Source organism: Miniopterus schreibersii, assembly GCF_964146895.1.
Source record: "Miniopterus schreibersii genome assembly, chromosome: 2".
NCBI classification, from domain to species: domain Eukaryota; kingdom Metazoa; phylum Chordata; class Mammalia; order Chiroptera; family Miniopteridae; genus Miniopterus; species Miniopterus schreibersii.
This window is the reverse complement of record NC_138102.1, coordinates 136,702,586-136,724,875: the sequence shown is the minus strand read 5'-3', so window position 1 is coordinate 136,724,875 and position 22,290 is coordinate 136,702,586. Positions and strand designations below refer to the sequence as shown.

The 22,290-nt window shown below is 42.1% G+C and overlaps 1 protein-coding gene, 1 long non-coding RNA gene and 1 pseudogene across 5 annotated transcripts; 1 reads left to right on the top strand and 2 right to left on the bottom strand.

Annotated features, from left to right (window-relative positions):
- Positions 1–216: 216 nt before the first annotated feature.
- Positions 217–4,880, bottom strand: LOC308553366. Its single transcript, XR_013998232.1, has 3 exons — positions 4,791–4,880; positions 1,180–1,472; positions 217–294 (listed from the first exon to the last, which is right to left on the bottom strand). It is a non-coding gene; the product is annotated as an uncharacterized lncRNA (long non-coding RNA).
- Positions 4,881–5,709: 829 nt separating this feature from the next.
- ATP23 (ATP23 metallopeptidase and ATP synthase assembly factor homolog) lies at positions 5,710–20,404 on the top strand. Of its 3 annotated transcripts, none has more exons than XM_081130885.1 (6): positions 5,710–6,144; positions 9,131–9,176; positions 9,860–9,941; positions 13,980–14,117; positions 17,124–17,207; positions 19,956–20,404. In XM_081130885.1, exons 1-6 carry the CDS (start codon positions 5,973–5,975, stop codon positions 20,157–20,159), a joined length of 726 nt encoding a protein of 241 aa, XP_080987011.1. In that variant the 5' UTR covers positions 5,710–5,972; the 3' UTR covers positions 20,160–20,404. The 3 variants fall into 3 exon arrangements, with proteins under 3 accessions (XP_080987011.1, XP_080987013.1, XP_080987012.1); XM_081130887.1 differs by lacking the exon at positions 5,710–6,144 and adding an exon at positions 6,190–6,246; XM_081130886.1 differs by lacking the exon at positions 5,710–6,144 and adding an exon at positions 7,162–7,314.
- On the bottom strand, positions 14,760–15,623 carry LOC308553583 (large ribosomal subunit protein eL42 pseudogene; annotated as a pseudogene). The gene is made up of 3 exons: positions 15,367–15,623; positions 15,234–15,285; positions 14,760–14,885 (listed from the first exon to the last, which is right to left on the bottom strand). The product of its transcript is annotated as a large ribosomal subunit protein eL42 pseudogene (transcript).
- Positions 20,405–22,290: the final 1,886 nt, after the last annotated feature.

The following is a 22,290-nucleotide window of genomic DNA, read 5'->3' as shown; positions in this document are numbered from 1 at the left end:
TGGCACTGGCAGGAGAGGTGTGGCACTGGCGGGAGAGGTGTGGCACTGGCGGGAGAGGTGTGGCACTGGCGGGAGAGGTGTGGCACTGGCGGGAGAGGTGTGGCACTGGCGGGACAGGTGTGGCACTGGCGGGAGAGGTGTGGCACTGGCGGGAGAGGTGTGGCACTGGCGGGAGAGGTGTGGCACTGGCGGGAGAGGTGTGGCACTGGCAGGAGAGGTGTGGCACTGGCGGGAGAGGTGTGGCACTGCTGTCGTGTCTGTCGCATCAGGGAGATGGTTTAATGAAAGGGACACCTGGAAACGTGGAGTTTTGAAAACAGTTTATCAGCAACAAAACAGTTTTAATGCGTTTTCTTTATTGCAACCATGCATCAAAGAAATAGGGGTGCGTGGGTGTGAAAGAGAGAGATTTGTTGTCCCACTTATTTATGCATTCATTGGCTGGTTATTGTTTGAGCCCTGACCTAGGATTGGACCCACAACCCTGGAGTATCGGGATAACACTCTAACCAACTGAGCTACCTGGCCAGGGCTAAGAACTTTTTACCGGTAATGCTCAGAGCAGATGAGCAGGGTAAAAGGCGGCTTCCTAGTGATAACCTTGTTAGCTCCCAGTGAAAGCTGTCATGGTACCCAGGAGAGCGCTTAGCTGGATTGCACTGAGTGAATTCAGTTTTAATGAAATGAATTTCCTAGATACTGAAGCTGAAAGGCAACCACCTCAGCCTGAGCTGTCACTGACGGCTCCTTGGGATGAGGCCACACTGTTGAGTATGACAGTCTTTATCAGATAGCTACTGATATCTAGTGATTTGAGGATCACTCCAAACAATTAAAATATAAAACTAGGAGTGGGTACTGATTTTATTCCCCAGAAAGTATGCACAGAAAAAACCTTAGAGATATTATACCATAGTAAATTAAATTTACTAGAAGTTAGTGACAAGAATGTTTTGGAGATTACTAATGTTACACAGACTGCCTTTAGTTTAGAGCAATAGGAATATAATGTGAGCTGTTTAGGTAACTCTATGGGCCACACAGGGAAAGGTAAAAAGAAAAGATGAAATTAATCTTAATGATATATTTTATTTAGTCTAATATATCCAAAACATTATCATTTCAACATGTAGTGAACATAAAAATATCAATGAGATATATTCCATTCTTTTTTCTCACATTAAGTCCTTGAGGTCCAGTGTGCAGTTTACACTTGCAGTTGTCTCAGTTCAGACTGGCTGTATTTCACGTGCTTGGCAGCCACACGTGGCCAGTGCGATCATACTAGACAGTACAGGTTTAGAAAATAATGAAGCATTAAAACCCAATTTTTGAGGCCCTTTCTTGACAGCCCAACAGATAAGTGGGCTTTGAGGAGGTGGCAGAGGAAGACACTGGTGAGTTGCCTGACTCCCGTAAAAAGGAGCTGTGTCTTTGCCTATTGACAGATATGCTGTTTCCTGCCTGGGATTCTGAGGAAGGTAAGAACAAAGCGAGGGTTAAGACACGTGACCTCTATTCACTCAACATCCTTGAGCTTCTTGGGATTTGCAGAGTGCATTTAGACCCAAGAAACATCTAATATCTGCTGTCTTCCTGCGTATCTGTTGGTGACATTTAGTTTCATACCCACAGGTTTAGTTTTTCCTTATTAATGCAGTTTCTAAAGTGGAAAATTATTTTTTTCTAGGATAAAAGTATGTGAATGAAACTAAGATACACTTTGCAGGGAAGATAAATATAACACTCAGTCTTTGAGACAATGATAATGACAGGGCTCTGTGGATATAAATATGATAGTTACCCTCAGGGCATAAGATTGCTGCTGGATGACAGCCAGACTAACTACAAGTTTTGGGCATGCACCATTCCTTTTTCAAGATTCTCAGCCACATTGTTCCAAAGTGCACAGCTGGAGTAAAAAAAAAAAGGGCAACATTCAAATAAAAAGTCCACATGGTTCCAAATCCACATAATGAAAATGAAAACCATAGGCACAAGGGGGTGTTTATAGCTCTGTGAACTTCTAAGATAAGATATCTTGGATTTGCTTGAAAAATTGGGGTTGAAGGGAGAGTGAGTGGGAATATAGATGAAACAAGATTGGGTATGAGCTGAAGCTGAGCAAGGGTACGCAGGAGTTCACACATTCTCTCATTTTTGCATAACCTTGAAACTCACTTGAAATGCCACCAGATTTCCATTACTAATATTTTGTTAAATATTACTTCTATGTGTACTCATCCAAATTTATATAAATAGGATCACAATGAACTTGTTTTGTAACAAGCTTTTTCACTCAAGCCCACATTTAGTTTTTTCTTTATAAGCCTTCAAATTGTTTACAATTTTAAACTAATATTGTAACAAATATTCTTGCACATACATCTTGCACATGTATCTTTTCTGATTTGTATCACTGCTGATTCAAAGGTATATATATTTAACATTTTGATACATGTTGCCAAACTGCACTTAAGGTTGAACCTATTTATACTGACAGTACTCCTCTCATATCTAAGCCAACACCAGCCTTTGTTAATTAGCTTTGCTAATACAATGAAAACATGTTATCTCATTGTTCAGATTATTTGTATTTCTTAACTAGCAAGAATAAAAATATTTTCATATGCTTATTAGCCCTTTGTAGTGTGTGTGTGTAATTTGCTTGTTCACATTCTTTACCATGTCTGTTAAGGTGCTGAACCTTTTTATTGACATGTAATAGCTCTTTGTATATTAATGACGTACCTTTTATCATGTATGTTGCAAATATTCTCTTGGGTTATTGTTTCAGCTTCAATTATGGTGTGTGTGTGTGTGTGGGGAGGTGTGGTCCCCCCAATGTAGCAATTTAAATTTTATGTAACCTCAACATTAATATTTTGGGGCTTTGGAGTCATATTTTATTTTAAAAAATTTTTATTTTATTTTTAAAAAAAATATATCTTTATTGATTTTAGAGAGAGGAAAGGAGAAGGACAGAGAGAGATAGAAACATCAATGATGAGAAAATCACTGATCGGCTGCCTAGCCTGCAACCCGGGCATGTTTGACCGGGAATCGAACCCCGATCGCCTGAATCCTAGGTCAATGCTCAACCGCTGAGCCACGCCCGGCCTGGCTGGAGTCATATTTTAAAAGTCCTTTCTCACTACAAGACTATGAAACTATTCATTCAAATATTCATTTATTCTTACAGCACAGCTTTTCCTTATTAAAATGATACTGTAAAAATGTGAACATTATAACATAATACGATTAACATAGACGATTTCTTGTCATTTTAACCCCAAATATAAACACCATCAATAGTTTATATTTATATGTAAATTCACATGCATCCTCTGTTGTCAATATACATACATCTACCTCAGTCTTTTTGAGTTGCACGGTACCTAATTGTTTAGATCAGTTTTTCTGTCTTTTTCTGTTATTATCCCCCTAAGAAGTCTTTTTAGACATTTTTAATCATCCCCCATGAAATTTCAATACCACATACATATTGTGTATTTGTTTATGTACTTTATGCATATTTGTACCTTATACATAAAAAAATCAGGTTTTAGCGCTAGCCAGTTATGCTCAGCGGTTAGTGCTGGCTCATGCACGGAAGGGTCCCCTGCCAGGTTCGATTCTGGACAAGGGCATTACCTCAGTTGCAGGCTTGATCCCCAGCCCCACACAGGAGGCACATACAGGGGGCAACCAGTTGATGTGTCTTTCTTGCATCAATGTTTTTCTCTTTCTCTCTCTCCCCCTTCCACTCTCTCTGAAAAACCAATGGAAAAAATATCCTTGGGTGAGGATTAGAAAAACCCCCAAAAACTGCCTGGTTGGCGTGGCTCAGCGGTTGAGCATCAACCTAGGATCCAGGAGATCACGGTTAGATTCCCAGTCAGGGCACATGCCCGGGTTGCCAGCTGGATCCTCAGTGGGGGCATGCAGGGGGCAGCCGATCAATGACTCTCTTATCATTGATGTTTCTCTCTCTCTCTCTCTCTTCCTCTTTCTGAAATCAATAAAGATATATTAAAAAAAAAAATTGAACCACTTTTCACCTCCTTGGTTGTAACAGCGCCCCTCTGAGAAGGCATGGTATAGATACTCCATACCGTATCCCACATATGTATACTAGTTTTGATATTTCAATGTGATATCACCCATATTTACCTTTACACATATATTTTGTGTTCCTATAAACTACTAGAATTGAAAAGCTGTGCCAGTCACAAGAAGACCTGACTTGAGGTGCTGGGCACACAATGCAATACACAGATGATGTATGTACACCGGAAAGCTCTATAATTTCATTAACCAGTGTCGCGCCAATACACTTAATTAAAAAGAAAAGCTGTGCCAATATATACGAAAAAGCAGGATACAAAATGATTTCCCCCGAGTAAACTCAACTATGTAAACAATATTTATGCAGAGGTAAAAAAAATGATAGGTAACACATGAAATTTTTAAAGTTACTTCTGGGTAGTTCAATGATGTTTTCTTTTAAAAACTTTCCACAATTTTAAAAGCAAGAATCATTTCCTTTGACATTAGGCCACATCACCATGTAAATTAGAAATTCTCAACTTACATTTTCTAAAAGGAGGCAGAAAACTAGGGACGTGACAGTGAGGAGCTACCAGGCCACGCTCCCTTTCCGCGAGGCGCGCGGAAGACCAAGAGGGCGTGCCCCCCCCCCCCGGGCAGGCGCCCCGCGGGACGCGACAGGTTCACCTCCCACCAGGACAACCTCCTTTTAAAGCGTCCCTCAGGCCCCCTACGCTCACCCCCAATAACTCTGCGCCTCTCAGCCCGTCCAGCTAACTGCTCCAAACCTCGGAAAACCGTCAACCGCCTCCGGTTGCCCTGGTAACAGCCAGCTGACCCTAACAGTTTTTCACGACTCTTCCCAGAATGCTGCGCACGTTTTCTCATCCACTTCCGGTTCGGAGGGCTGACTCCTCCCGGAAATAGAGGCCCTTCCCTCCCAGCGTTGTGCGCTCGCTGGGCAGAGCGCGGCGGCTCCGGTGCGGGGTCGCGTCCGCGGGGACTGTTCTGTCCGTTCCCAACATTTGAAATGACAAGAACGCTGGGGGGAGGCTAGACTGTAACCTGGGTGGTGTGGCCCGGTGGTTGGGGGGTGGGCCCCACGCACCGAAAGGTTCCAGGTTCGATTCCAGGTCAAGGGCACGTACCTGGGTTGCAGGTTCAACCCCCAGCCCTGGTTGGGGGCATGAGGGAGGCAACCAATGGATGTGTCTCCCTCATCCCCCCACTTCTCTCCCCCCACCTCTCTCCCCCTCCCTCCCTCCTTTCCATTCTCACTAAAAATCAGTGGAAAAAATATCCTCGGGTGAGGATTAGAGGATTAACAACAACAACAACAACCAGAGATGGAAGTATGAGTTAAGGAGTAGAAATAAACGGGTTGTGTTTTGTTATCAGTTATTTGGGGTGGTAGGAAAGCAGAGTGGGTGAACGGGTCCAGATGAAGCAGGAAAAAAGTAGTGGGGTCCTGTAGCTAGAGGATTTTGATGTGACAGTCGTTACGATTGCAGCAGTGAAACGTCCCTGAAGAACACGGCCCTCAGTGTGGCTGGGGCGTCGGGGGAGAGCTGGGCGCGGGACCGCAGGAGTTCGCCGGTGGAAACGGCGGGGAGGGGGAGGGGGTGGCCACGAGGAGGCGGGGCTGCGGGACCGCGCGTTAGGGGACCCGCCGCAAGCCTGCGGGGCAGGGGCGAAGCCCGCAGCGTCCGGGGCGCAGCCTGCAAGCGCAGACGCCCACCTCAGCGCCCCGCCCCGCCCCGCGCATTTGCCCCGCCCCGCGTCCCTCGCGGGGCTGAGGATCCCCTCCGGCCCAACCTCGTGGAGGGAGCCCTGGGCGCCGGGCTGGGCGCGGGGTGGTTACCTTCCCAGCCTCGCCGCGGGCGCCAGAGGCGGGAGGAAGCGGCGCCAGGTCCGCGGATGGCATGGCCGGGGCTCCGGACGAGCGCGGGCCGGGCCCCGCGGCGGCGGAGCAGCTGCAGCAGCCGCCGGTCCCCGAGCCGCCGGCGCAGGAGAAGCCCCGGCAGGGGCTCCTCTCAGGCTTCTTCACCAGCAACCAGAACTGCCAGCTCATGCTCCTGAAGACGCTGCAGACTAGTAGGAGCTGACCCGGAGGCTGGGGGTCGGCGGGTGGCGCCGAGGCCCGGCGGGCAGGGCGGGGCCCGGGCGCCGCGCTCGGGGCTCCGGGGTTAGTCCCAGGTGCGGCCGGGCCGGGTTCGGGCGCCGCGGCGCGGAGGGGGGCCGGGGGCCGGGCCTCAGAGGCCTCGTGGGGGGGCGCTGCCCCTGCCCGTGGAATGAATGGGAGTCGGGTTAGGAGTGTGCCCTTTTCTGTCAGATAATCTGATTTCATAATTATGTAAGTTATGCAGCAAAATGGGGACTTCAGAGCCTGGCCGAGCAGTTTTGAAGAGCGCGTCATTCAGGCGCGCTTACTGCAGGCGGTGCGAAAACCACAGTTTTACAGACCCCGCCTTGGTTGGAAGGGGCCCTTAGCCTTCGGGCATGGATGGGCTTCGGAGTGTAGAAGCCCCCGAACTGGACCGCGAAACCGTGCGCGCCCCTGGGTGCACTTTCTGGAGAGAGAGTTCATGGCTCCGTCCTGTCGGCTCTGTGGGCTCGGCGACCCCGAGACGCTTAAGAGCCGCCGCTGCGGGCTCAGTGAGGACGCAGCTACCCGCCCACTGATTTCTCTCCCAGGGCCCTTGTAACTAGGGATTTCTTAACTTTTTTACATTGACATAGACTTCCTAAAGTTTACTTCAACGCATTTACAAATCAAAGTCTTAAAAGTACTTTTTCCAAAGCAAGGTTACTGTTTCATAGCTGGCCAGTCACAGTTCACCGCCCCCCCTCCCCCGCCCGGCCGGGTAGCTCAGCTGGTTAGAGCCTCATCCTCACACCTGAAAGCTAGGGGTTCGCTCCTGGCTCTGGGCGCATACAAGAAACAACCAAGGAAAGCATAAATAAGTGGAACAACAGATGGATGCTTCTCTTTCTCTGTCTCTCTCTCTCAAAAGTAAAAATAAATCAACCATCCCAAAGATTTAACAACCTGCATATAGGGAATCGAGGGAGGTGGGAGGGGAATAAAGGGAACTATGACATTGTATTTACAGTATGTATTGAATACCTCGGAGGCTCTGTGTGTGGGAAAAGACCAAGGTGAATCAAGACCTTGCCTTTAAGAGGTTTCAGTGTAACAGTGGAAAGAACATGGGATGCAGAGTTCAAATTGCAACTTGGTTCAAATTCTGGTCCCTCCCTTAGGTGCGGAAGAGTGATTGAGCTCTCTGAACCCCTCTATTCCTATCTGCAAAAAAGAAAGGAGGGAGAGGGTTAAAAATACCTCTTTCAGGGTTGTGAGGAATAGATTTTATAAATGTAAAGTGCCGGCATATTAGGAGCTGGATAAAGGGTAGCTGTTCTTGCAGTGGAAGGCAACCATGGAGGAAAAAGTTGGGATAGGATGGGAGGTGCTGAACGCGAGCCCCCGTAAGAATGAACAGGCCTCAACCTTCCACGGGAGGGCTCCTGGGAGAAGCTGTTGGTGGTATTAGAGCACCAACCTGCAGCTTTGAAATTCGAGGCAGGGGTGATGGGAGAGACCAAGCCTCATAGGAGACCTTTGTTTTCTTTTTATTTAAAGCAAATTGATTCTAAAATACTGCAGGTCTTCTTGAAGTCCAAAACCACTGGGTTCCCTGTGATTTTTAGTTTTTTTTTTTTTTTTTTTTAGTGAGAGGACTATAGATTTTTGAACCTACTTCAACTTTGTAAAAGTTTCTTAGTTGCTTGAATAATAATTACTTGATATGGTGCCAGACACCTGATATACACTAAATAATACTTGTTCATAATAATTATTTTACTGTTAACACTCTTAAGAGGAGGCAGGCTAGTGAAGCAGTAACCTAACCTAACTTTATCCTCCCAATAACTACTTTTCTTTTACTCTCCCTGTTTTTGCTTTCAACACTGTAAAAAACCCCTTCATTTCTTCCCCCCCCCTATTTTTTTGCTTATGTCTTATAATTTGCTGTGCATTTATACTCTCAGACAAGATACCTGTGAGAACAGTTATTAGAGGCATTTGGGTTCATTGTACTTTCCTGTAATCGCCACAGGCTCATAGGCTCTTAGAAGTGGAAGGGCCCTCAGGAGTCATAGGCCTTTCCACCGCCATGCAGGAAAATCTCTGTGCCATCACTGACCAGAGCGTTTATAGACCTCTGCCGGAACAGGTTTTCTGTTCTTTGAGGCTGCTCGTCTATTGTATCAAAAGCTTTAATTGTTGGAAAAACCCTTTCTCATACCGAGTTGGAATCTGCTCCATGTAACTTATACCCTTTGATCCTTGTTCTATCCTCTTAAGAAATATCGACTTGCTTCTTACAGAACATAGCCCTGTACTAATTACCTTTCCTCATGGAAGAGCTTCATTTGGCAGGTCCCACTTAGAGTGTGGTACTCAGACTGGACGCTGTGTTACCAGTGTGGTCTGACTGGGATAGACCACAGTGGGGCTACTTACTGCCTTTCTCTGTATTTAGATACGATGCTGCTGCTCATTTTTATGGATATGGCCCAAGATTCCCTCAGTCTTTGATCATTTAACTAAAAATGTCCTTTAAAAATATATTTGATGTTGCCCTGGCTGGTGTGGTTCAGTTGGTTGAGCATAGCCCTGTGCACTGAAATGTCACAGATTGCGGGTTTGATCCCCAGCAGCTGATCCATGTTTCTCTCTCGGTCTCTTGCTCTCCCTCCCTCTCTATTTCTCTCCCTCCCTCCCCCTTCCTTTCTCTCTCTCTGTAAAATCAATAAAAAAATTAAAAAACCATATTTGATATTATCTGAGATGTTTGGTAGGACCCATCTGGTATTTGTATCAGTGTTTCATTTCATTAAAGGCTTGCTTTTATGTTAATTTAAGCTTGTCTTTTTTAAAAAAACAATTTTAATATAGTATTACCTCATTAAGATTTGTGAATTGCTTTTTGATAATACCTTATACTGCTAGTTGGATAATTTAATTGGCTATTTTTTCCAATTTGCATATGTAATTGAATCAATATCTTTTTAGATCCATATGTCAAACTTCTGCTTGATGCCATGAAGCACTCAGGTTGGTAAGTAAATCTTTTTGAAGTGCTGCTCTATATTCTGGCTGCTAAAAACACCCCCCCCCCCCCCAAAAAAAAAAACTGGAAACACATATTTAACTTTAGGCCACAAAGCCTTTTTCCATATGGTGGGTGGTAGTGATTGGCTGCATTCTCTCCAGACAAGTCTTATTCTTTTTGGACATCTGCTCTAACGCTACATCTCGGTTATTTAGTAAAGACAATACTTAAAATCTTTCTTGTAAGTAATTACTAAACCTGGCTTTTCCACTCTGCCAGCCTTGGCAATGTCCTTAATGGAGAATAAATCTCAGCTTGTTATGTAGGAACTATCCAGGCGCTGTTTAACTTTGAGGGGATTGGAGGAAGTGACTTCTGAGGTCTACTTCTTACCGTTCTGGCCCAAGGACAGGAACTCCATCATATTTCCAATATGGTCTTAATTAGTTGACCAAATGCTTTATAAATCATAAAGTTCATAGAATTTGAATTAGGATAGATTTCAGAGATAATTTCCTTGTTTTACAGAGGAAAAAACTGAGTCCTGGGGGTGTTAAGTTGCTTTCCCAGTGTTTCATATGTGTGAGTGGTGGCAGGGATTTGATGTGGGTCTCCTGGCCCATGGCTGTTCCCTGTGCCACATGCACATTGCTTCTGGACATTGTCTCGAATTCCTTCTTGCCTTTTAGTGCTGTTAACAGAGAAAGACACTTTTCTTGTGAAGACTGTAATGGAAATGTCAGTGGAGGTTTTGATGCTTCCATGTCTCAGGTAGGCATTTTTGCCAAGTTGTTTGCTTTCCTCCGATTCTCCTGATATTTGTTGAGGACCTTCTGCATGCTGGGGACTGTTCAGTAGACTTTGTGTGGGATTCAAAAAATGAATTAGCCACGAGCCTTACTCTTAAGGAGCATATACCTTCACATGGAGAAAAGATGTGAACACAGACAATGACAAAATTGGAGGCAGGTTAAACTATTTTAGGTGGGCATGATTACCACAATGGGACAGTGACATGATTGACTGAAAGATGCCAACAGATTCAGCTAGAGGATCAGGGCAAAGAAGACAAAGACTGCTGTTGCCCAAGCAGGGGAATCATGAGCAAAGATGGCGTGTTGGGAAAGAACAAGGTATATTTGGGGAATGACATGTTGTCTAGTTTACTGGAGGGCAGAAATGCATGGGAAATAGGGGAAACAGAATTGGAAAGAATAGTAAGCCATATGGTGGGAGGCTTTGAATGCTAAGCTAAAGAGCTTCACCTTTACATGGTGAGAAGTGATATATGCCTTTGGATTTTTTTTTAAATATATTTTTTATTGATTTCAGAGAGAGGAAGGGAAAGGGAGAGAGAGATAGAAACATCAATGACAAGAGGGAGTCATTGATCGGCTGCCTCCTGCACACCCCACGCTGGGGATCGAGCCCACAACCCGGGCATGTACCCTGACTGGGAATTGAACCTCGATCTCCTGGATCCTAGGTTGATGCTCAACAGCTGAGCGACGCCAGCCGGGCTGAAAATTTTTGATTAGGGGAGTGAGATTTCTCATCTGTAAAATATGGGTAATGTTAGTGTCTGTCTTATAGAATGGTTATGAGAATTAAATGAGACATTTCTTATAAAGTGCCATCATAGAAAGCATAGTAGCACTCAATACATGTTATTAGCTTTAAGTCATTGGAGGGTTTTGAGAGAATCTTGGAGGTGGTAGATAGATTATGTCATGTGATGAGGGTAGATGAAGGTGTTATAAGTAACTATTTCCATCTTGAATATAACCCGAATCTAACTGCACTTAATTGTTTCCTGCTGGAGAATTTTATATGTATTTTGGTTATTTATAGCTGTTTCACAGTAGTCATGGGAAAAAGCAGTACAACCCAGGGGTGAGGGGCCTGGGTTTTGGAGTCAGGTAGCATTGAGTTCAAATCCTAGTTCTCCTGCTTATTAATTGTGGGGCTTTGGCAGGTCATTTGCCTTATTCTCAGTTTCCTCACTTGTAAATTTGTAATCACAATACCTATAGCTCTCAAATCGGGTCTTGGTAAGTTCATCCCCCCTTGGGGTTAAATACAGTGGACATTTGGAACCTCCATCTTACTTCTCAGCAGTTTTGAACACAGTGGACACTCTCTCTTAAATTTTTTTAAAATAAAAATTTGTATTGTAAAGTAGCTCATTCATACAGAAAGTAAAAAACCTCTATGTACACCCATGTAAGGAACACCTGCATAACTGCCACCCTGATGTGAGAAATAGGGCAATGCCAGGACTTCAGGAGCCTGTTTGCCCCTCTTGAATCACATTGCCTCTCCTTCCCTATTCTGGCTTTTGTGGTAATCATTCCCTGCCTTCTGAATTACTTTACCGTCTATATGTACAACCCAATAATGTTAGTTTCCTGCTCTTAAGGTTTATTCATGGAATACTTTGAGTTATACTTTGTAATACTTTGTAGTTTTATGAACTCATACAGTATATAATCTTCTGCAACATTTCTTTTGTTAACATTGTGAGATTCTTCCATGTTGTTGTGTATACTTCTGGTTTATTTAGTTTCACTGTTGGATAGTATTCCGTTGTGTACCTATGCCATAGTTTACACTATTTAATATTCTTCCCAACTTTGTTATTTTGAACAACACTGCTGTGAATATTTTTTAACTTTTCTCCTGGTTACTCCAAGGTATATTTCTAGGAGTGGAATTGCTGGGTGATGTGCTATGCGTACATTTGACTTTAGCAGGTCATGCCAAACACTTTTCTTCCCATGGTGCCTGGTGCACAGCACTCTTCTGGTTGCTCTTTTGCTAGCTCACCTTTTTTTTTTAATACTTTTATTGATTTCAGAGAGAGAAAAGGAGAGGAAGAGAGAGAGATAGAAACATCAATGATGAGAGAATCATTGATCAGCTGTCTAGCCCGCAACCTGGGCATGTGCCCTGACCAGGAATCGAACCCCGGTTGCCTGGATCCGAGGTCAGTGCTCAACCGCTGAGCCACGCCTGGCCGCGTGCTAGCTCACCTTTCTGTCAGCCCTTAAATGTTGAAGTCCCTTAATCCTTGGTGTTAGATCCCCTTCCTTTTTACTGTATACTTTGCCAAGGGGATCTCATTTATTTTCTTAGGTTAGAGCTCTCTTTTGAATTCCACATCTATATATCTAAGTGCCCACTTAACACCCACCTTGGTTGTCTTAAAGGTACCTCAGACCTGACCTGTCCAAGTCCAGATTGATGATTTTTACCATCCCCTACCCCATGCAACCTGGTCTTTTAGTTTTGCATATTTCAGTGAATGATACCACCATCCATCCTATTACACAAACCAGAAATTAGGGATCATCCTTGATATCTCTGATTCCTTTCCCATATTCTCTCCATCACCAAATTTTATCTAATTTGCATCCTAATTACCATTTTTGGCTCCCACTATCCTAGCTCAGGTATCTTTACCTATTGCCAAGAATACTTCATTAGCCTTTAGCTAGTCTCTCTGACTCCAGTTTTGCTCATTTTTTGCATATTTTTCCAACTATAGTCAAAGGATGAAAACAAAACAAAAGCACCCCCCCCTCCCCATTTCACTATTCCCTTTCAGTGACTTCCCGTTGCTCTCAGGAGAAAGACAAGGCTTTCAGTTATTTGGCCACTGCTTACCTCACCAGCGTTATCTGGTGCTCACCACCTCAAACTCTGCTTCAGCAATATAGGCCTGCTTTCAGCTTCTCAAACTTCTATTCCTTCAACACTCCTCATACCCTTTGCATAGGCTGTTTTCTCTGGTATGCTCCCTTCCCCCCTCCTCAAATTTAACTCCCATTCATTCATTAGATCCCAGTTTAAACATTCCTTCCGCAGAGAAGCCATTCCCAAATCTCCAGACAGGCCAGGCATTCTCATTTTAGGTACTCATGACAGCCTGGGTTTCATGATAGCTATCATTGTGTGTATTCAAGTATTTTGGTAAATACTGACTAATTTCTATCTCTGTTAGTAGATTATAAATTTACTAATAGGTCTCAATAAACATTAGTTGAATAAATGGCTTTTGAATAAATATATATGAAATATCTGGCCCATATCCCAGTGCCAAGCACATAGAAATTACACACTAAATGGTAATTGTTATTATTAGGATCCTTCATGTCCTTATTATTCTTATAGGGTCTTGCTCAGTGTGCTGTGGCTTTTTGCACTTCTTTCTGAATGTCTTTCTGAGGACTTTTCCTGGCAGTTCTTACAGAGTGGAACAGTGGTGGTCATTCACTGTTGATTCATTGCTCATTCAGAAACTTGTTCAGAAGCATTTTACATATATTCTCATTTAATTCTCACAATTCTTTGAGGTAGGCACTCTAATTATCTCCTTTTTATAGCTGAGGAAACTGAGGCACAGGGAAGTTCAGAAACTTGCCCCAGGTCACTGAATTAGTAAGGAATGGGGCTAGACTTTGAATCTGTCTGCTTCTTCCAAAGTCCACACTCTAAATACAATGCTGTGGATTCCAAGACACACTGCTAGTCAGCCCAGTGAGGACAGTATGTGAATGAGTGTCCTTAATCCAAGTGCTGTTAAAGTCAGAGAGGAGAGAACGGAGACGTTAATCATTGGGAAGGCTTAATGGACTGTGTAGTTAAGACTGGGCCTTGACGGATGGGTAGGTGTGGGGTCAGTGGAGAAAAGGGGGTGGAGGCAACACAAGCAGGTGAGCCCCCCTCATGGGAGAGAGAAGATAGAATCCATGAAATGAGAGTAGATTTTAGACATAACTGAACTTCTCTTATTTTGGTGCCTCCTAGATTGTTTTGTGCCAGAATAATATCCGTAATCAGGCCCATATGAACAGAGTGGTCACCCATGAGCTCATTCACGCATATGATCATTGTCGCGCTCATGTCGACTGGTTCACCAATGTCAGACATTTGGCCTGCTCAGAGGTGAGTTTTATTGTGGACGATATCTTTTTTTCCTGCAGAACATTGTGTTTGAACAGTTTATTCAAGTATAATTTATTTAAACATACTCCTTTTCTTACTGCCATAGTTCCACGTTAGTCTTGAATTTCTGTTTCTGTTGTGTACAATTTTTGAGATACAAGAGACATTTTAAGTATTTTTTAAAGAATTATGTTAACTATAACCTTTTAATTCTAATAGTAATGATGATTAACTATAATAATAAGCTATTTCTTATGGAATAAACTATATAACATAAAAAAATAAGGATAGTTAACATTAACTGAGGGTTGTGTGCCAATCACTGTTCTGTTTGTGGATTCTTTTTTTTTTATCCTTACACGAAGATGTTTTTTTCATTGCTTTTTCAGACAGAGTGGAAGGGAGAGAGAGAGAGAGACACATCAATTGGTTGCCTCCTGTGCGTGCCCCGGGGCTGGGGATCAAGCCTGCAACTGAGGTACATTGCCCTTGGTTGGGATCGAACCTGAGACCCTTCAGTCCGCAGGCCAACACTCTAACCACTGAGCCAAACCAGCTAGGGCTGGTTTTTTTAATTTTTTTTTTTTTTTAAGAACATATCCTCAAGATTTTATTGTTACATAATAAAACAAAATATGAAGCTTAGAAGTGGATCATTTGGCCCTTTCTCTTCTTGTCTCCTCCCAGTTCAAAATGCTGGTATCTCTTAATTGCCAGTGTTCTTTCAGATCTGCAGTAGGGCTCAGTGCATTCAAGCCTCAGCACAACCTTCTTTTTTTAAATTAATTTTTAAAATTTATTGATTTTGTAGGTAGAAGAAGGGACGGGGGCGGGGGGGAAGAGAGACACATCAATTTGTTGTTCCACTTATTTATGCATTCATTGGGTGACTCTTGTATGTGCTCTGACCGGGGATTGAACCTGTTAACATTGGTGTATCGGGACAGTGCTCTAACCAACTGAGCTACCCAGCCAGCGCTTGAGCAAAATCTTCTTTGTAGTTTTAGCTTTTTTTCTTTTTTTTAATTCTCACCCAAGGATATATTTTTTTTCATTCCTTTTCACAGAGAGAGGAAGGGAGGGAGAGAGAGAGAGAAACATGGATGTGAGAGAGACACATCGACTGGTTGCTGCCTGCCCATGCCCCGATGGGAGCCGGGGATTGAGCCTGCAACCGAGGTATATGCCCTTGGCTGGAATTGAACCTGGGACCCTTCAGTCCACGGGCTGACTAACCATTGAGCCAAACTGGCTAGGGCTAGTTTTAGCCTTTTTACTGGAAAATTGGCTTAGTTTGCCCACTGTAGCCACTCTGCTTCCTGTCCTGAAGCCGCTTTCCCTGGGGGTGAAGTTGATGCTTGCCACACTTCCTACAGTGGGTTTTAGGGACGTTCACCATGTTTGCTAGAGTGCTATTGGCACAGAAAGTGTTTGTAGATTCTTATATAATCTTCACAACAACCCGTGGAAGTGGATACTATTACCCTCATATTGTGTCTGTGGAAAGTGAGGCGTTTGTTTGGATTCCATAGTTCAGTAAACGGAAGAGGCAGGATTATAACCAGGGTTCTTACTGGTTTTCTGTGCTGCCTTCTCTAAGTAAAGCTCCTTTCTTGCTCTAGAGTGAACATTGTCTCAGAAATACAACATAAAAAAATATTTATTAGTAAGCACTTTGGATTGTTCTCAGAAATATACATATAAATATAAATATGCTCCTAAAGAGACATAAATATTTCATACTTGCATTTTATTAATCCATTGCTGTTTGTCTCTCTCTCCCTCTCCCTTCCTCTCTCTGAAATCAATAAAAACTTATTTAAAAAAAACACAACCTAATAGAAATTTCAAGCTAATATTTTATATTTTACATTATTTCTCTTTCCCTTGAAATCAATAAGCGACCTTACTGCATCTAACTATAACTCATATTATTTGGAGAGTAGACTGAATCCTGAGTTTTTTTTTACTTTATTTTTATTGTTGACACTATTACAGATGTCCCTATTCCTCACCCCCCCATTGCCCACCTCCACCCATCCCCCACCACCCCTTTTCTCTGGCCATCACCACACTCTTGTCTGTGCCTATGGGTTATGCATATATGTTCTCTCACTAATCCCTTCACCTTCTTTCATCCAGTCCCCCCATCTCTCACCCCTCTGACAGCTGTCGGTCTGTTCCATGTATTCATGCCTCTGTTTCTATTTTGTTCGTCAGTTTATTTTGTTCATTAGTGAATCCTGAGTTGTTTTTTTTTTTTTAAAAAATCTTTATTGATTTCAGAGAAAGGAAGGGAGAGGGAGAGCGAGAGAGAGAAACATTAATGATGAGAGAGTTGCCATTGATCGGCTGCCTCCTGAATGTCCCGACTGGGGATGAGCCCGCAACCCGGGCATGTGTGCTGGCCAGGAATCGAACCACAATTGCCTGGATCCTAGGTTGATATTCAACCGATGAGCCACACCCGGCCAGGTTGTGAATCCTGAGTGTTAAATAGGTCTCTCTCTCGGGTGTTACGAGGATTAGTGCCTGAGAGCTAAAATGTGTAAGAGCCTTGAGCTCTTCAGAGGAGTACGACCACGTTATTGCGAAATAACATGAAATGGGCCATTCTGGTTGCAGTGAATTAGCAAAAATGTGGCCAGGTTAGCTGTAGAATCTATGTGGGTAGTTCCAAGGCTTTTTTATCTTTAAAGCTGTTACTTACTTTAAAAATGTAGTAAATTAGAAAATACGTCCTGGCTTCAGGTTGTCATGCACATGCCAGCCCAGTGCCTTTGGCGCTGTCTCACATAGCTCATGGATAGCTGCTCTCTTTCTTAACTAAAGAACTTCTGGAGTCAATAGAGTTTTAAAAATTCTTTAAAAACAGTCTTACAGTTACTCCGATTACAGAAAAATGTGCTACCTTTATATATTTTTTCAATTTAAAACAGTTGGTTGCTATAAGGGTATAGAGCACAAGCACTTATTTTCTCCGTTTGCCTTCTGTCTTTGTGATAGATTCGAGCTGCTAACCTCAGTGGAGACTGCTCGCTTGTAAATGAACTATTCCGGCTACATTTTGGATTAAAACAACACCATAAGGTAAAAACTAACATGAATAACTTACCTTCAAGAGTGCTAAGAGTGGAAATAATGAATAAAGAAATGAGAAGTATATTTAGTATTTGAAATTTGAAAGAACTACTTATATGAAAAGAATATAAGCTATATCATTTAAGCCAAATACATGGAATTTAGTTCTGTTTTATAATTATGGGCAAGCTATGTGACTGACTGAGAGATTTTAACAGTGAAAAGATTTACTATGATCTTGCTCTTCGGATGCTTTTGGGTGCAGGGAGATAAGGAATGGAAGTGAAATCACAGCCTGTCTTACTTTTATCCTACCAGTCATGGATTTGCATTTTAAAACTACCACCATATTCTCAAGACAAGAAAGTAACGCCTTTCAGAAGAGACTGCACTGCTGCACAGGTTACAGCTGTGTGTTAGTGCACCGTTAAAGGATGTGTGACATCATAGCAATGCTTTGGATTGGCACAGATTTGATTATGATGAACTGAGCTCAGAGGGATTTTGTAAACAAAACTAAACAAAGCCAATAACAAAAACCAAAAAGAAAACTATAGGCAAGATCATCCTGTTGGAAAGCTTTGCTGTCGTGTCATACATCTACCTGCCACAGGCGGACACGAGGAGAGGAGTATAGAACCAGTGCACTGATCATGAATGAGCAGTTCTCCCCACAGCCACCGAGGGGCTCTGTGTCCACTCTTAGCAGAAAGGCTGGTGAGAGATTTTCTGTGGAAAGAGCTTGCGAGGCCAGTTTGTAAGGGTCATGAGCACCAGGATAGCAGTTTCAGCTGGACAGCAGATGCAAAGAGATTAGGCATGGAACAATAACAGAAAGGCCCTCGGTTCTCTAGAGGAGTCGCTAAACTCTGGGGCAGGGGGTAGATAGTCACGGGGAACTACTAAGAGAGGTGAACTTAGTGGGAGCAGAAGAGAAGCCTGCTGCCTGGAGAGGGTGATGACTCAGGTAAGGCTGCTATGTTTTTAGCCTGTGCTGTCAGCTTAGTGGTACCGCACTGAGCTGCTTTGTGCCACGTTTTCTGTGCTCTTGGATCCCTGCTCCTGGGGTAAGTTCTGCTTGGTCTCCGTTTGAATGGCCTGTGTGCTCTGGCTCTCAGTGGGAAGGTGGAAGGAGAAGATGACAATGAGCTTAAAGCATGTGATCCAGGGCCCAGAGTCTTTGAAAGAGAAGTCTCTCTCTTATTTATTTATTTATTTATTTATTTATTTATTTATTTATTTATTTATTTTACCTTGGGTAACAGCAGCTGAAAATGAATAAAACTTGCAGCAGGATAGTAACTATGTGGAGGTAGTGGGAGCCTGGTCGAGGGGGAAGTGTTAGGGAATGGAATCCTGCTTTTGTTCCCAAGAAATATAAACATCAACCACAGTAACTGATTGTAAAATAGTACACTTTTAACAGATATTTATTACATCTAGAAAGAAGTGAGTCTGAATTGTGATCTGAATTGCATCTCCCTGTGGCTCCAGGAGACAGATTTTTACCACCATTTTATTCCCCCCTGGAAGGGAGAAATTTCCTCTCTGGCAATTCAGTTGTGGCTTGTATCAGTCCTTCTCTTCTTAATCCTTTATGCCTGGGGTTTATTTTAAAAATCAGTGTTTGGTGTAATTTAGGTTGAGAAGCACTGTTTTATATTCCAATATCAGTGAGCATCTCCAGGTTGGGTATGCTGACCAGGCCAAAGTAAAACTGGGAACTTGCAGAGAAAATCAATGATTGACAGGGTGCACAGCCATCAGGATCCATGTTTATTTTTCAGGAAAAGGTTAAATGTCATTCTTTTGAGTTTTAGTTTGGGCCTGTGAGGAAATAAAATGAGTAAAAGCTCTTCAAGAATTGGAATGGCAAGACCTTATGTTTCTTAAAATATTTAGAATACTGAGTAATTCTAGTCTATTACTATGTAACATTAGGTAAATTATTTTCTTAGGAAGAGAACTTTAACACCCATGCAAAAACCACTCAGAAACAAACAAAAACTTTGTTTGATTTCCCCCCCCCGAAAAATGAAGATACTTTCAAACTGTGTATATATATGTGTGGTTTCCTATTGCCTTCAGGGGCTAGAGCTTCTCTCAAAGGAAAAGTTACCTAGCATTGGTCAACTGCAAAGGAAGAGAGTTACAAAAGTAAAGTATATTTGAAATTTATTTAAATTCTATTAATTCAACCAGAACCTTATTTTTCCACTTTTTTATGATTTTGCAAATTGAGAGTTATTGTTTGGCAAACGCTGCCTAGAACTTCAGAGAATGATATCTGCTTATATTATTGGAAAGGATGAGAAAATTGGAGTTCTTACGTATACCTAAATTATTTTATTTTTATTATTATTTTTTAATATATCTTTATTGATTTCAGAGAGAGGAAAGGAGAGGGAGAGAGAGATAGAAACATCAATGATGAGAGAGTCATTGATTGGCTGCCTCTTGCATGCCCCCGATTGGGGATCGAGCCCACAACCCGGGCATGTGCCCTGGCTGGGAATCGAACCCCGATCGCCTGGATCCTAGGTCGACGCTCAACCGCTGAGCCACACCCGGCTGGGCTATTTTGTTTTAATTAATTTATTTATTTTAATTTTAATACCTAAATAATTTTAGATTGAGCTGATTTCTTCTTAGGAATGACAGAATAAAATAACAGTTTTGATTATGGTTCAGATATTATATAAGATGTTATTATTTGATAATTAAATTTTAAAGCCACATACTTTCCTTTCTTTTTAGACTTGTGTGAGAGACAGAGCCATTCTTTCTATCCTGGCTGTTAGAAATATCAGCAAAGAAGTAGCTGAAAAGGCTGTTGATGATGTCTTTGAATCTTGTTTCAATGACCATGAACCTTTTGGAAGGATCCCACATAACAAGACTTATGCAAAATATGCTCATAGAGACTTTCAAAACCGTGATCGGTATTACTCAAATATATGAAGACAATGACATTTTTATACTACTGAGCCTCAGTGATCATGAAGAAATATGATTCTCAAGTGCACAAATGTGTAAAACATAAGTGATCAATTAAGTACAGATAAGACAGAAGATGCTGATTCTAGCAAATGATAAAAAAAGTAACTGATGAAAAATGAAACTGCCTTAAACTCCAAGGCAAAAATTGTATCTTTATAGCTAACCATTTGGTAAATAAGGCAAATAAATTACATTTTTGTATTTTTCTACATTGTACTCGTGTTTTTTATTATTGTGATTTTATTTTTATTACATGTGATTATTTTAATATTTGATTAAGAAACCTGTGGAGTGGTGCCCTTGTATAATGTTGATGGGAGACCACTGTTGGTATTTACATTAAGTGTAAAGAAAAATATACTGATCTTATTATAAGACATTTGCTGGGATGTTATGATCAAAACACACAAGGAATGAAAGTTAAAAATAATTCATTCAATGATCAATGCCTCTCCACTCCCTGCTCTTCTTTCAATATATATGTGGAGACTATTGCTTAGTTTCCTGGAGACAATTTTGATTAGATTTTTCTTTTTTAATTTTTAGTAAAGGCCAGTGCATTAAATTTATAATGCAATTTAATTTATATATATATGTATATATATATAATTTTAATCTTCACCTGAGGATATGCTTTTTATTGATTTTTAGAGACAGAGGAAGGGAGAAAGAGAGAGAGAGAAACATCGGTATGATCTATTGCCTTATACGCAACCTGACCGGGGATTTAATCCACAACCTTTTTGGTGTATGGGATGACCTTCCAAACAACTGAGCCACCTGGCCAGGTCTAATTTTTATATACTTAAAAGATTTTTCACATAATCATTCTCAAATCTTTTGTCAAGCACTGATCTGAGTTTTGAATTCAGAAAACATGGTCATTTTATCTATCCCTGTTAACTGGTGACTGCATCTTCTAGATGTCCCAGCGCATATCTCTCGGCTTATGTCCAGACTGAAAGACAGTAATGCCTGTGTGTAGAGGTGGCTAATTGAAGGCTTAAAGATAATGAAGTAAGCAGGATTCTTTCTTTTGAGTTAAAATTTGATTAAATATAAATTACAAAGTGATAACTCAAGCTTAATAACTTATTAAATATTAAAACATGGTTTGAGGATTCTGGGAAGATGGTGGAAACAACAGAAATCTGTCTCCCTACCTAGACAAAATTGCATGGGCAGAATCTGTATAATGTAAATATTTTAGACTTCTGGAGTCTATTAAAGGCTTGTAACTTCTGAGGGGAGGCTTGGGTGGTAAATTGAAACTAATTTTGGTCAATTACAGCTCTTCTCACAGTAGCAGCTACCCATCTCCCACTATTGTGCCCTGTGGCAGGCAGCTATGCATGTTTTCCCGGAGCAGCTTGTACACAGATTGTGGGAGCCAGGGTGGACAAAAAGCACCCTATCCTCCATATATTTGGGACCTGTTCTGATTGCTCATTGCTGCTGCTTTTCATAGAGTTTCAGACAAAGAGATGGTGGCATTGTTGCACCTCCTCTCATTTTTGCAAACTGCTTTTCATTTGGCTGAAGTGACCTGCAGGGTTTTAAAGGGTTGTTGTCTTCTTTTTCTATTCATTTTTATCTTTCTTCCCTTTCTGGAGCCAGACATTGAAGACTAGAACATAAAAAAATAATAGCATATACATGGGGAATTAGAAAGTCACTATGCATACCCAGGGAAAGGTGCAGGCTCAGAAAAGAGCCAAGAAGACCTTGAGTTTGTACTTCAGGCAGAGCCTTGGCACAGAGACAGCCTGTAACTACAACCCCCACCCCCAAACCAAAAAACAACACCCCCCAAACCCAAAACAACAGCAAACCCTGGGGAAGGGGGAGAATCTGATTTTCAGAGTTGCTCCATTATTAGATCCAAACGTCCAGTTTTCATAAAAAATCACAAGGCATACAGAGGATACACAAGGCATACATAGGAATGTATTGACCATGCAAAGGAAAAAAATAAACCAGTAAACCCTTGGAAAAGACCTGATGGTGGGTCTATTTTAAAACAATTGTCTTAAAGATGCTGAAAGAACTAAAGTAAGGTGTGGAGAAAGACAAGAAACAATGTATGAACAAA